At 58.7% G+C, this 13,726-nt stretch overlaps 1 protein-coding gene across 1 annotated transcript in view; it reads left to right on the top strand.

The window, feature by feature from the left end:
- Positions 1-13,726, top strand: part of sqor (sulfide quinone oxidoreductase) — a 95,152-nt gene that overhangs the window by 41,371 nt on the left and 40,055 nt on the right. The window contains 4 exon segments of the mRNA XM_072470238.1: positions 5,609-5,725; positions 5,727-5,805; positions 6,676-6,807; positions 6,810-6,886. Of these exon segments, the coding sequence (XP_072326339.1) occupies positions 5,609-5,725; positions 5,727-5,805; positions 6,676-6,807; positions 6,810-6,886 (405 nt within the window).

Below are 13,726 nucleotides of genomic sequence, written 5' to 3' on the forward strand. Positions count from 1 at the left end.
CTGTCTTAAGTCATCTAATCACACCCCAATATAATTGGTTTGGGTTAGACTCAAACACATTTGATTTGATGGCAAGCCGTCCATCTTCAATGTGCAACATCAGCTTTTTAATTGTTTCATTCATGTTATGGAATGTGATATTTTGCTAATCTTTTAGCTGGCTTGGCTAATGTAACAATTGAGACTTCATATCGAGAATATATATATATATGATTCAATGCTCTTTACAAACTGCATTGGACTCTTGCCACCTAGCTGCCATGGAACTCAGTCCTTGGCCTTGACAATTAGCACAAGCAGTGTCAAATTGTCTTGCAACTGTGCTGCTATAATCTTATAATGAATTTTATGCTGTTTCATGTTCATATTGAAGTCCTGAATTTATGTGTCTGAAATTCTCATTTTAAAAATGAGTACTAAAACAGCGATCTTTTACCTAGACTAGTTGTATTGAAATACCTGGCTTCTACAGTGAGGTGGGGGACAGGGTGAGGTGGGGGGTACAGGGTGAGGTGGGGGGGACAGGGTGAGGTGGGGGGGGACAGGGTGAGGTGGGGGGGGGACAGGGTGAGGTGGGGGGGGGACAGGGTGAGGTGGGGGGGGGACAGGGTGAGGTGGGGGGGGGACAGGGTGAGGTGGGGGGGGGACAGGGTGAGGTGGGGGGGGGGACAGGGTGAGGTGGGGGGGGACAGGGTGAGGTGGGGGGTGAGGTGGGGGGACAGGGTGAGGTGGGGGGGGGGACAGGGTGAGGTGGGGGGGGTGACAGGGTGAGGTGGGGGGGGGACAGGGTGAGGTGGGGGGGGACAGGGTGAGGTGGGGGGGGCAGGGTGAGGTGGGGGGGGGACAGGGTGAGGTGGGGTACAGGGTGAGGTGGGGGGGACAGGGTGAGGTGGGGGGGGGACAGGGTGAGGTGGGGGGGGGACAGGGTGAGGTGGGGGGGGGGGACAGGGTGAGGTGGGGGGGGGGACAGGGTGAGGTGGGGGGGGACAGGGGTGAGGTGGGGGGGGACAGGGTGAGGTGGGGGGGGACAGGGTGAGGTGGGGGGGACAGGGTGAGGTGGGGGGGGACAGGGGTGAGGTGGGGGGGGGACAGGGTGAGGGAGCAACATTAGTTTTCATTTCCGGAACTGTGACTTCAAACTTGTAAAGTGAACCTTTCTGGGCTCGAGAGGTGGTTTAGCAACGTGTATTCCACTCTTCAAAGCTCATTCCCTCCGACTGCCAGTCCTAACTTTTCATCTGTCATTAGAGCAGGAAGTAATTGACTGAAGTTTACACATTAGTGAAATTTGTGCTGAGTCTGTTTAGCAAAGGCTGCAGGAATTTATATTGTGACGGAATCGTTAACGGCAACACACAGATTCCATTTAACTGCACGTGTGCATGCCGCAAGCTGCTGTCACTCGAAAAGCAAACACTGACCGCCTTGTCGTTATCGGTGTAAAAACACTCCCATGTCTCCATCTCCCTCCCTCCCTCTCTCCCTCCCTCCCTCTCTCCCTCCCTCCCTATCCTCTCTCTCTCCCTATCCTCTCTCTCTCTCTATCCTCTCTCTCTCCCTCTATCCTCTCTCTCCCTATCCTCTCCCTCCCTCCCTCCCTCTCTCCCTCCCTCCCTCTCTCTCCTCTCCCTCCCTCCCTATCCTCTCTCACTCCCTATCCTCTCTCTCTCCCTATCCTCTCTCTCTCCCTATCCTCTCTCTCTCTCCCTATCCTCTCTCTCCCTATCCTCTCCCTATCCTCTCTCTCTCTCCCTATCCTCTCTCTCCCTATCCTCTCCCTATCCTCTCTCTCTCTCTCTCCCTTGTTTTGTTATGCTCTTGGCGTAGCATAAGCTGCTTCCTTGATGTGCACTCTGACAACGGAAGGTTCAGACTTGGAGATAGCTTTAACACGTTTATTAAAATATTAACAATTCTCCTATTTGGATTCGACTCTACTGTTAATCCTGCTATAGCTACTCAGACTGACTAACCAGTCTGCTACAATCCACGTGGTGAGTGTGATGTTCAATCAACCTTGTGTCTGTACTCACTGAGAGTCTCCACTGGAAAGAGACTGAGCATGTGTGCTGTGTCCTTTTATATGGGTTGGTGTAATGCCCCCCTGTGGTAGTGTCACCTCTGTGTGTATCGTGAATGCCCATTGGTCATGTCCTATCTTACTGACCTATTGGTTGACTGTCTGTGTGTCATGTCTCTGGTGCTCCCGCTAGTGTCTATCTAGTCTACGTGAATTTCCCTCTCTCTCTCTCTTTCCCGATCATCTCCCTATCCTCTCCGTCTCGCCCCTCCCCCTCTCGCCCCTCCCCCTCTCGCCCCTCCCCCTCTCGCCCCTCCCACAACGCTGACACCCACCGGCGAACGCTGACCCCCACCGGCGAACGCTGACCCCCACCGGCGAACGCTGACCCCCACCGGCGAACGCTGACCCCACCGGCGAACGCTGACCCCCACGGCGAACGCTGACCCCCACCGGCGAACGCTGACCCCCACCGGCGAACGCTGACCCCCACCGGCGAACGCTGACCCCACCGGCGAACGCTGACCCCACCGGCGAACGCTGACCCCCACCGCGCGAACGCTGACCCCCACCGGCGAACGCTGACCCCACGGCGAACGCTGACCCCCACCGGCGAACGCTGACCCCCACCGGCGAACGCTGACCCCCACCGGCGAACGCTGACCCCCACCGGCGAACGCTGACCCCCACCGGCGAACGCTGACCCCCACCGAGCGAACGCTGACCCCCACCGGCGAACGCTGACCCCCACCGGCGAACGCTGACCCCCACCGGCGAACGCTGACCCCCACCGGCGAACGCTGACCCCCACCGGCGAACGCTGACCCCCCACCGGCGAACGCTGACCCACGGCGAACGCTGACCCCCACCGGGCGAACGCTGACCCCCACCGGCGAACGCTGACCCCCACCGGCGAACGCTGACCCCACCGGCGAACGCTGACCCCCACCGGCGAACGCTGACCCCCACCGGCGAACGCTGACCCCCACCCGGCGAACGCTGACCCCCACGGCGAACGCTGACCCCCACCGGCGAACGCTGACCCCCCACCGGCGAACGCTGACCCCCACCGGCGAACGCTGACCCCCCCCACCGGCGAACGCTGACCCCCCCGGCGAACGCTGACCCACCACCGGCGAACGCTGACCCCCACCGGCGAACGCTGACCCCCACCGGCGAACGCTGACCCCCACCGGCGAACGCTGACCCCCCACCGGCGATACGCTGACCCCCACCGGCGAACGCTGACCCCCACCGGCGAACGCTGACCCCCCACCGGCGAACGCTGACCCCCACCGGCGAACTGCTGACCCCCACCGGCGAACGCTGACCCCCACCGGCGAACGCTGACCCCCACCGGCGAACGCTGACCCCACCGGCGAACGCTGACCCCCACCGGCGAACGCTGACCCCACCGGCGAACGCTGACCCCCACCGGCGAACGCTGACCCCCACCGGCGAACGCTGACCCCCACCGGCGAACGCTGACCCCCCACCGGCGAACGCTGACCCCCCACCGGCGAACGCTGACCCCCACCGGCGAACGCTGACCCCCACCGGCGAACGCTGACCCCCACCGGCGAACGCTGACCCCCACCGGCGAACGCTGACCCCCACCGGCGAACGCTGACCCCCACCGGCGAACGCTGACCCCCACCGGCGAACGCTGACCCCCACCGGCGAACGCTGACCCCCACCGGCGAACGCTGACCCCCCACCGGCGAACGCTGACCCCCGACCCTAACAATGACGCCTAGATTGATACAGGTAACAGATAGAAAGGCAAACCTGTGCCCCTTCTGGTGTCTCCGTGTTGGGGTGATCACCTGGTGAAAAAGACCAAAGGGGGTTGGGGGAAGCTCTCCTCCAGGGGGTTGGGGGAAGCTCTCCTCAGGCAGCCCCAAACAATATCGTTCTCATCAGAGTGGAAACAGCCATTTTTTTCAAACGAATCCTTTCCAAGCAGCGCCAGGGGGTGTGGGCAATTTTCAACCCTGTCAGCGGGTCAATGCGAGGGGCTGCCGCCCTGTCAAAGGGTCAGTGCCAAGGAGCTGCCTGGCCCTTGTCAGAGGGTCAGTGCCAAGGAGCTGCCGCCCTGTCAGAGGGTCAGTGCCAAGGAGCTGCCGCCCTGTCAGAGGGTCAGTGCCAAGGAGCTGCCGCCCCTGTCAGAGGTCAGTGCCAAGGAGCTGCCGCCCTGTCAGAGGGTCAGTGCCAAGGAGCCTGCCCGCCCTGTCAGAGGGTCAGTGCCAAGGAGCTGCCGCCCTGTCAGAGGGTCAGTGCCAAGGAGCTGCCGCCCTTGTCAGAGGGTCAGTGCGAGGGGCTGCCGCCCTGTCAGAGGGTCAGTGCGAGGGGCTGCCGCCCTGTCAGAGGGTCAGTGCGAGGGGCTGCCGCCCTGTCAGAGGGTCAGTGCGAGGGGCCTGCCGCCCTGTCAGAGGGTCAGTGCAAGGAGCTGCCGCCCTGTCAGAGGGTCAGTGCGAGGGGCTGCCGCCCTGTCAGGGGTCAGTGCGAGGAGGCTGCCCGCCCTGTCAGAGGGTCAGTGCGAGGGGCTGCCGCCCTGTCAGAGGGTCAGTGCTAAGGAGCTGCCGCCCTGTCAGAGGGTCAAGTGCGACGGGGCTGCCGCCCTGTCAGAGGGTCAGTGCGAGGGGCTGCCGCCCTGTCAGAGGGTCCAGTGCGAGGGGCTTTGCCGCCCTGTCAGAGGGTCAGGCCAAGGAGCTGCCGCCCTGTCAGAGGGTCAGTGCCAAGGAGCTGCCGCCCTGTCAGAGGGTCAGTGCCAAGGAGCTGCCGCCCTGTCAGAGGGTCAGTGCCAAGGAGCTGCCGCCCTGGTCAGAGGGTCAGGTGCGAGGGGCTGCCGCCCTGTCAGAGGGTCAGTGCGAGGGGGCTGCCGCCCTGTCAGAAGGGTCAGTGCCAAGGAGCTGCCGCCCTGTCAAAGGGTCAGTGCCAAGAGCTGCCGCCCTGTCAAAGGGTCAGTGCCAAGGAGCTGCCGCCCTGTCAAAGGGTCAGTGCCAAGGAGCTGCCGCCCTGTCAAAGGGTCAGTGCCAAGGAGCTGCCGCCCTGTCAAAGGGTCAGTGCCAAGGAGCTGCCGCCCTGTCAGAGGGTCAGTGCGAGGGGCTGCCGCCCTGACCTCGGCACTGTGAGGGAGCTGTGCTAACCACTGCGCCACCCTGTTTGCAGAGTTGTTGATTGCCCTCATGTCATCTCTCCGACTTGCCAGAGATTATGATAATCGATAACTAGAGACCAACATCTTCCTGTTGTAAACTGTTTATGTAAAGAGTCACTTGCTGCTGCTTCGTGGTGGAAGTGGGTATTCCGAAGCAGCCAGATGGGTGATGTATGATGAGGAGGGGGTGATTCAGGCTGTGTGGTCTCACCATTGGTTTAGCTTTTTTAATATATGTTGATTAGCTGGCCCAGGAGGGTGCGGGTGCGACCCGGGGAGGGTCCAGGTTGGCCCCGGGGTGGGTCCGGTCCGGCCCCGGGGTGGGTCCGGTCCGGCCCCGGGGTGGGTTCCAGTTCGGAGCTGGACTCGAGCCTGGACCGTGATGTGCGTAACTCTAATGGACAACCATGTTGAATTTTCTTCTTCAGATAAAGGGACTGCCTGATGGGTTCAATGACGCCAAGATCGGTTCTAACTACTCAGTAAATTTTGTTGAGAAAACATGGAGAGCCTTACAGGATTTCCGAGAGGGAAATGCCATCTTCCACCTTTCCCAACACACCTGTCAAATGTGCCGGGGCTCCACAGAAGATCATGTATCTGTCTGAGACACAACCTCAGGAAGGTAATTAGCTTGTCTGAGCTGCCTAAATACAAGTTCCAAATCTTTTCCAGTCCCTAATGACACAGTTTTGGGGGATGAATGACAATGTGTGGCTATTGGAGTCAGAGACCAGAATGAAGAGCTTAACTGGCCAAGAAAATAGTTGCTGCTGAAGTTCAGCACAGGGAATTTCCCGTGGCCATCTCCATGTGATGATACAGTCCGAGATTTCTGTGCTTAATTCCCAGTCTGAGTAGAAATGTTCACAGTATCTCTTTCAATATGGCCATTGCTACTTTCAGTCTGGGTCAGGTGGCGTAGCGAGTATACATGTTCACTTTGCAATGCACTTTCAACATGAAACTCTGCTCTTGAGAGAGACAGGAGTGTGAGGCAGCACGGTAGCATTGTGGTTAGCACAATTGCTTCACAGCTCCAGGGTCCCAGGTTCGATTCCGGCTTGGATCACTGTCTGTGCGGAGTCTGCACATCCTCCCCGTGTGTGCGTGGATTTCCTCCGGGTGCTCCGGTTTCCTCCCACAGTCCAAAGATGTGCAGGTTGGGTGGATTGGCCATGATAAATTGCCCTTAGTGCCAAAATTGCCCTTAGTGTTGGGTGGGGTTGCTGGGTTATGGGGATAGGGTGGAGGTGTTGACCTTGGGTAGGGTGCTCTTTCAAGAGCCGGTGCAGACTCGTCGGGCCGAATGGCCTCCTTCTGCACTGTGTAAATTCTAAACAGCAGCAGTGTACACGTGGCCCGTGTCACTGATCCGTATCCAGAGGTTAAATTCCATTCCGTGGGGACACAATGCTTCCCACCCATACACTGTTATTCAGTATTACAGTTACTTTGGAAATTGATGCATTCTTTATTTTTCTGGTTTTAAGAGGGGGAGAAAACGATCAAAAAGCTAACATTATCTACAACACATCGCTGCCAGTGATCTTCGGAGTGAAGAAATATGCAGATGTTCTTCTGAACATCGTGAAGGCGAGGGATATAATTGTGAATTACAGACTTAACCTATCGAGGTCCGTACAGACAAACAGGAAGCTGTGTTTGAAACGTTGGATCATCCAGGAGAAACCAGGACTTTTCAGGTTCTTGTTGTTTATTTAATATTTTCTTCCTCTCCATCCTTGTTCTGCTTCTCTCTCCCTGCCCCGTTTAGTATGGACGAATTCTCACCCCTTCCCCCACCCACCCCATATGCTCACAACCCAGCCGATCAAGTTGCTGCTAACGGGTTCTGCCAGACAGGAAGCTATTGTCAGGAAATTCACTGCGCGGGATTCTTCGTTGGCTGACTCCGAAATTGGGAAACGTGATTGTGCGGAGAATAGGTCCCCACACCAAAATTGCGGTGGGTGTCGATTTGACAGCAAATCGGGATTCTCCCTCACCTCGACCAGCGGCGTCAGTGCGCTCCGGAACGCATGTCCAATAAACAACGTTTGCCAATCATTCGCAGGTCTGACGCGGTATTCTCCGGGCGGGGCCCCCACGATTCTCCCCCTCCGAGTTTCCGACTGCGCAGTTCACTTGTTTGGCGGCTGATGAGGGGGAGAGGGAAGGGAGGACACAGAGGAGCGACGGTCGGCTGCTGGGCCGGACACTGGCTGGGGTGGGGCTCTGCTGGTGGGCAGGGGTAGAGCGGAATGGGCCAGGTGACCCCATACACTGACACGCACATGGCACTGGGGCAGTGTTCTTGCACGGACCTCCATTGCAGCAGCCTGCAAGGCAGCCTTCTTGCTGCGCACCCCACTGACCAGCCACCTGGGCCCCTGGCTCTGCAGAGTGACACCGGCCGTATGGGTGCCCACCCCCTCATCCCGTCACTTGCGGGCGGGACATCAGGCGGCCCACCCAGGGCAACGCCCACTGTAGCCCCTACAGATTGTAGCACCATAGATCACACACGAGGCGAGACGTAGAGAACTTCAATCGAGGCTTTATTGACAGACTTGTTCAGACTTGTTCCCCAGCAGCTCAGTCACAGAATGCAGCTGCAGGGAGTAAACCGGGTTCTTATACCCCGCCTATCTGGGTGAAGCCCAGTAGGCGGCAGATCCAATCGGGACCCAGCATCTGTCCTCCAATAGCTCCTCGGCATTCATGGTGTACCGTATTACCCCTAATACATACCACCACACAGAGGCTCTGGACGGGGGCCGCGGAGCGTACTGCTGACAAGGGCAGTGCCAGCCAATAGTACCCCTAGCATCAGGGACAGGCACGAGGGCCAGAGGCCCTACGGTGCTGGGCATCGACAGGGCCAGGAGTGCGGAGATGGAGAGTGGGGCAGAGCCCGCAGTGTTAACCAGGGGCACCATGTAGCCTGGGGGACTTAGGCGCTGGGATACGCACCATGCTAACATATCAGCCTTTAACCCCCTGAAGACAATGGATAATGGAATACAACCAACGATGGTGGCCTTCCTCCTAGTCGCCGTAGCACTGAGGAATGCTCTGCGGCTGTACGAGCTGGAGCTGCTCGAGGAGGATGAAGCTTCAGCAGCGGAGCGGGCAGCAGCAGAGCAGGAGGTAGCCAGTGAAGATGGAGAGCCGGCAGCCCCACAGGCTGAGGAGGAGGAGGTGCCAAGGAGGCGCCCCACGAGGCTTCATGTGTATCGGCACCGCCTGTCATTTGAGGATCTGCCGGACCGGGCATGCCGTTGAAGACTCCGACAGAGCAGGGAGACAGTGACACATATCGGCCGGATCATGGCACACCTGGCACCGTGGGGTTATGGGGGAGAACATCTGCTCCCGATGGCCGTCAAGCTGGCGGTTACCTTGAACTTTTATGCCACAGGCCCCTTCCAGGCGCCGAGTGGTGACCTGTCCTGGATCTCTCAGACCTCGGTGCACAGGTACATCTGCGCCATCACGGAGGCCCTATATGCCCAGGTGGCACAGTACACCCATTTCAATGTGGATCGAGCCCACCAGGATGCCCGGGCAGCGGGGTTTGCCACTATCGCCGGGAAGCCCCCGGCCCAGGCGGTGATTGCCGGGATGCCCCCGGCCCAGGCGGTGATCGGCGGGAAGCCCCCGGCCCGGGCGGTGATCGGTGGGAAGCCCCCGGCCCAGGCGGTGATCGGTGGGAAGCCCCGGGCCCAGGCGGTGATCGGCGGGAAGCCCCCGGCCCAGGCGGTGATCGGCGGGATGCCCCCGGGCCCAGGCGATGATCGGTGGGAAGCCCCGGGCCCAGGCGGTGATCGGTGGGAAGCCCCGGGCCCAGGCGGTGATCGGCGGGAAGCCCCCGGCCCAGGTGGTGATCGGCGGGAAGCCCCCGGCCCAGGCGGTGATCGCCGGGCGGGAAGCCCCCGGCCCAGGCGGTGATCGCCGGGCGGGAAGCCCCCGTCCCAGGCGGAGATCGGCGGGAAGCCCCGGCCCAGGCGGTGATCGCCGGGCGGGAAGCCCCCAGCCCAGGCGGTGGTCGGCGGGAAGCCCCCGTCCCAGGCGGAGATCGGCGGGAAGCCCCGGCCCAGGCGGTGATCGCCGGGCGGGAAGCCCCCAGCCCAGGCGGTGGTCGGCGGGAAGCCCCCGTCCCAGGCGGAGATCGGCGGGAAGCCCCGGCCCAGGCGGTGATTGCCGGGATGCCCCCGGCCCAGGCAGTGATCGGCGGGAAGCCCCCGGCCCGGGCGGTGATCGGCGGGAAGCCCCCGGCCCGGGCGGTGATCGGCGGGAAGCCCCCGGCCCAGGCGGTGATCGGCGGGAAGCCCCCGGCCCAGGCGGTGATCGGCGGGAAGCCCCCGGCCCAGGCGGTGATCGGCGGGATGCATGTCCTTCTAACAGCACCTGCAGATTTATTTTTTATTCGTTCATGGGATGTGGGCGTCGCCAGCATTTATTGCCCATCCCTAATTGCCCTTGTGGGGACAGTTAAGAGTCAACCACTTTGCTGTGGGTCTGGGGTCACCTGTAGGCCAGACCAGGTAAGGACGGCAGATTTCCCTCCCTAAAGGACATCAGTGAACCAGATGGGTTTTTACAACAATCGACATTGGTTTCATGGCCATCGTTGGACTTTTAATTCCAGATTTTTATTGAATTCAAATTTCACTGTCTGCCGTGGTGGGATTGGAACCCGGGTCCCCAGAGCGTTACCCTGGGTTCCTGGATTACTATGACAATACCACTGCATCACCGCGTCCACACTAACCAAAAGGGGTTCCACTCGACGAACGTGTTGCTGATATGTGACCATCAGATGCGCAGCATGCACGTCTGTGCCCGATTCCCGGGCAGTGGGCCCCATACCCGGGCAGTGGGCCCCATACCCGGGCAGTGGGCCCCATACCCGGGCAGTGGGCCCCATACCCGGGCAGTGGGCCCCATACCCGGGCAGTGGGCCCCATACCCGGGCAGTGGGCCCCATACCCGGGCAGTGGGCCCCATACCCGGGCAGTGGGCCCCATACCCGGGCAGTGGGCACGACGCCTTCATCCTGGCACACTCAACAGTTCCGGACATGTTCATGTGACAGGGAACCGTTCCTCAGTGTGGTCTCACTTCCTCGCCCGCGGCCGGACTCCACCCCGGCACCTCCCTTTCCTCTGGGCCACTGACCACGTCCAGGGCCCTCTGCTATGCCACGGCGAGGGGTCGCAGGTCTGGCGGTCCCCCTTCAGTTTTCTCCCACTCCCGGCGGTTATGATCAGCCGTCTCCTGGGAGGGGGAAACAGCCAATGACCGTGTTAGACGCGTGCAGTCCGACGCATGCAGCCCAGGGGGTGGGTAGCTGGTGGCCTCAGTGGCCAGGGCACCCGCCATGGGTGCCAACATGTGGTGCAGGGTATGGGGTCACCCTCCTCTCCTCCACGCCGTCCAGGAGCTCAGCGTCTGTGACTCTCGGAGCCACTCTCCTCGAAGCCATCTTGTTAGCTGGGATGGTGTGTGTGGTGAGTGTAATGTGAATGTGCGACTGCAGCTTGTCAGCCCCAATCCCGGCACCGTTTTTCATTGGAATGGATTGTGTTCCACGCGGAGCTGGTGCTAGACCCTCCACAGTCGCTGAATCGGTTTGCGTGCGGCGCCAACTTTGCTGTTGTGGAACTCCACAAATCCTGTGCCAGCGTCAACAGGAACGGAGAATCTCACTGGCTGTTTCACAAATCTCTCCATGTGAAATAAAATGTGCAAAAAACCTTCACTTTGCTTCGACTTTATTCACTGTGGGATGATTTCTGAAATTTAAGTTTCTCTTCCTCGTAAGAGTGATCCCTAAGTGACAGTGTGGGGTACGATCTCCCCCGCTCTCTTGTTCCTCGTCCTCTCACTGTCTTTCTCTCTCTCTCTCTCTCTCTCTCTCTCTCTCTCTCTCTCTCTCTCTCTCTCTCTCTCTCTCTCTCTCTCTCTCTCTGTGTCTCCCTCTGTTTCTCTCTCCTTCTGTTTCTCTCTCCCTCTGTTTTTCTCTCTCTCTGTTTCTCTCTGTCTCTCTCTGTCTCTTTCTCCCTCTCTCTGTCTCTTTCTCCCTCTCTCTGTCTCTCTCTCTCTCCGTCTCTCTCCCCGTCTCTCTCTCTGTCTCTCTCTCTCTCTCTTCCCTCTATCTCCTCTTCTGATGAAGGTGGGGAATATACAGTGAATGGTAGAACCCTCAAGAGTATTGATAGTCAGAGAGATCGAGGTGTACAGGTCCACAGGTCACTGAAAGGGGCAACACAGGTGGAGAAGGTAGTCAAGAAGGCATACGGCATGCTTGCCTTCATTGGCCGGGGCATTGAGTATAAGAATTGGCAAGTCATGTTGCAGCTGTATAGAACCTTAGTTAGGACACACTTGGAGTATAGTGTTCAATTCTGGTCGCCACACTACCAGAAGGATGTGGAGGCTTCAGAGAGGGTGCAGAAGGGATTTACCAGGATGTTGCCTGGTATGGAGGGCATTAGCTATGAGGAGCGGTTGAATAAACTCGGTTTGTTCTCACTGGAACGACGGAGGTTGAGGGGCGACCTGATAGAGGTATACAAAATTATGAGGGGCATAGACAGAGTGGATAGTCAGAGGCTTTTCCCCAGGGTAGAGGGGTCAATTACTGGGGGGCACAGTACGAAGTCTTACAACACCAGGTTAAAGTCCAACAGGTTTGTTTCGATGTCACTAGCTTTCGGAGCGCTGCTCCTTCCTCAGGCGAATGAAGAGGTATGTTCCAGAAACATATATATAGACAAATTCAAAGATGCCAAACAATGCTTGGAATGCGACCATTAGCAGGTGATTAAATCTTTACAGATCCAGAGATGGGGTAACCCCAAGTTAAAGAGGTGTGAATTGTGTCAAGCCAGGACAGTTGGTAGGATTTCTGGGGGGCATAGGTTTAGAGTAGATGTACGAGGCAAGTTTTTTTTTACACCGAGGGTAGTGGGTGCCTGGAACTCGCTACCGGAGGAGGTGGTGGAAGCAGGGACGATAGTGACATTTAAGGGGCATCTTGACAAATACATGAATAGGATGGGAATAGAGGGATACGGACCAAGGAAGTGTAGAAGATTGTAGTTTAGTCGAGCAGCATGGTCGGCACGGGCTTGGAGGGCCGAAGGGCCTGTTCCTGTGCTGTACATTTCTTTGTTTTTGTTTGTTCTTTGTTCTCCCTCGCTCGCTCGCTCGCTCCCTCCCTCTCTCCCTCCCTCCCTATCTCCCTCCCCTCCCCTCCCCTCCCCTCCCCTCCCCTCCCCTCCCCTCCCTCTCTCCCTCCCTCTCTCCCTCTCTCCCTCTCTCCCTCCCTCCCTCCCTCTCCCCCTCTCCATCTCCCCCTCCCCCCCTCCCCCTCTCCCCCTCCCCCTCTCTCCCCCCTCCCCCTCCCCCTCCCTCCCTCCCTCCCTCCCTCCCTCTCTCCCTCTCTCCCTCTCTCCCTCCCTCTCCCCCCCTACCCCCTCCCTCCCTCCCTCTCTCTCTCTCTCTCTCTCTCTCTCTCTCTCTCTCTCTCTCTCTCTCTCTCTCTCTCTCTCTCTCTCTCTCTCTCCCTCTATCGATGTCCTCGCTCTCGCACGCGCTCTCTGGCTCATCTCCGCTCTCCCGTCCTCTCGTTCATTTTCGTCTCTCTCTCTCTCTCTGTTTTTCTCTCTCTCTCTCTCTCTCTATCTCTGTCTGCAGCACAGAGGGATTCTGGGAGTCCTGATGCATAAATCACAAAAAGCCAGCAAGCAGGTTCAGTGGTTAATAGGTAAGGCCAATGAAATGTTGGCCTTTATTTCAAAGGGAATGGAATATAAAAATAGGAATGTTCTGCTGAAACTACACGGCACTAATTAGACCACACCCGGAATACTGTGAACAATTTTGGTCCCCTTGTCTAAGGGAAAGATATACTGGTATTGGAGACAGTCCAGAGAAGCTCCTCAGTGACAGTGACAAGCTCCACAGCGCCTCGCCAATGCTCACCTGCGACTGGGACAAGCTCCGCAGCGCCTCGCCAATGCTCACCTGTGACTGGGACAAGCTCCACAGCTCCTCGGCAATGCTCACCTGCGACTGGGACATGCCCCGCAGAACCTCATCAAGGTCGACCTGGTACTGTGTGTGGTAGTCACCACTGTTGTATTATATTGTATATATGGTATTATGGTAAGGCCCCTGTACTTCAGGTAGGGGGGTAGATCCCTGCCTGCTGGCTCCGCCCAGGAGGCGGAGTATAAATGTGTGTGCTCTCCGAACAGCAGCCACCTCTGTGTAATAAAGCCTCGATTACATTCTACTCTCGTCTCGTTGTAATTGATAGTGCATCACTGGGTAACATCCCTCAGCGAGGCAGACATTCTGTCGAGACCCCCAGCCAGAGCCGTCACTGACTCTGCAACACCTTGGACACCTTCACTCATGGTGCCAATATCGTGCAGCACACACTCCACTGTGTCCGGACCACCCAAGCAGTGTTGGCCTTGGTGCCACTCATTGCCGGCTCCATCTCCTGGGCCCATAGCCTCTGGGACTCC

This window comes from Scyliorhinus torazame, chromosome 12 (genome assembly GCF_047496885.1).
Source record: "Scyliorhinus torazame isolate Kashiwa2021f chromosome 12, sScyTor2.1, whole genome shotgun sequence".
NCBI classification, from domain to species: domain Eukaryota; kingdom Metazoa; phylum Chordata; class Chondrichthyes; order Carcharhiniformes; family Scyliorhinidae; genus Scyliorhinus; species Scyliorhinus torazame.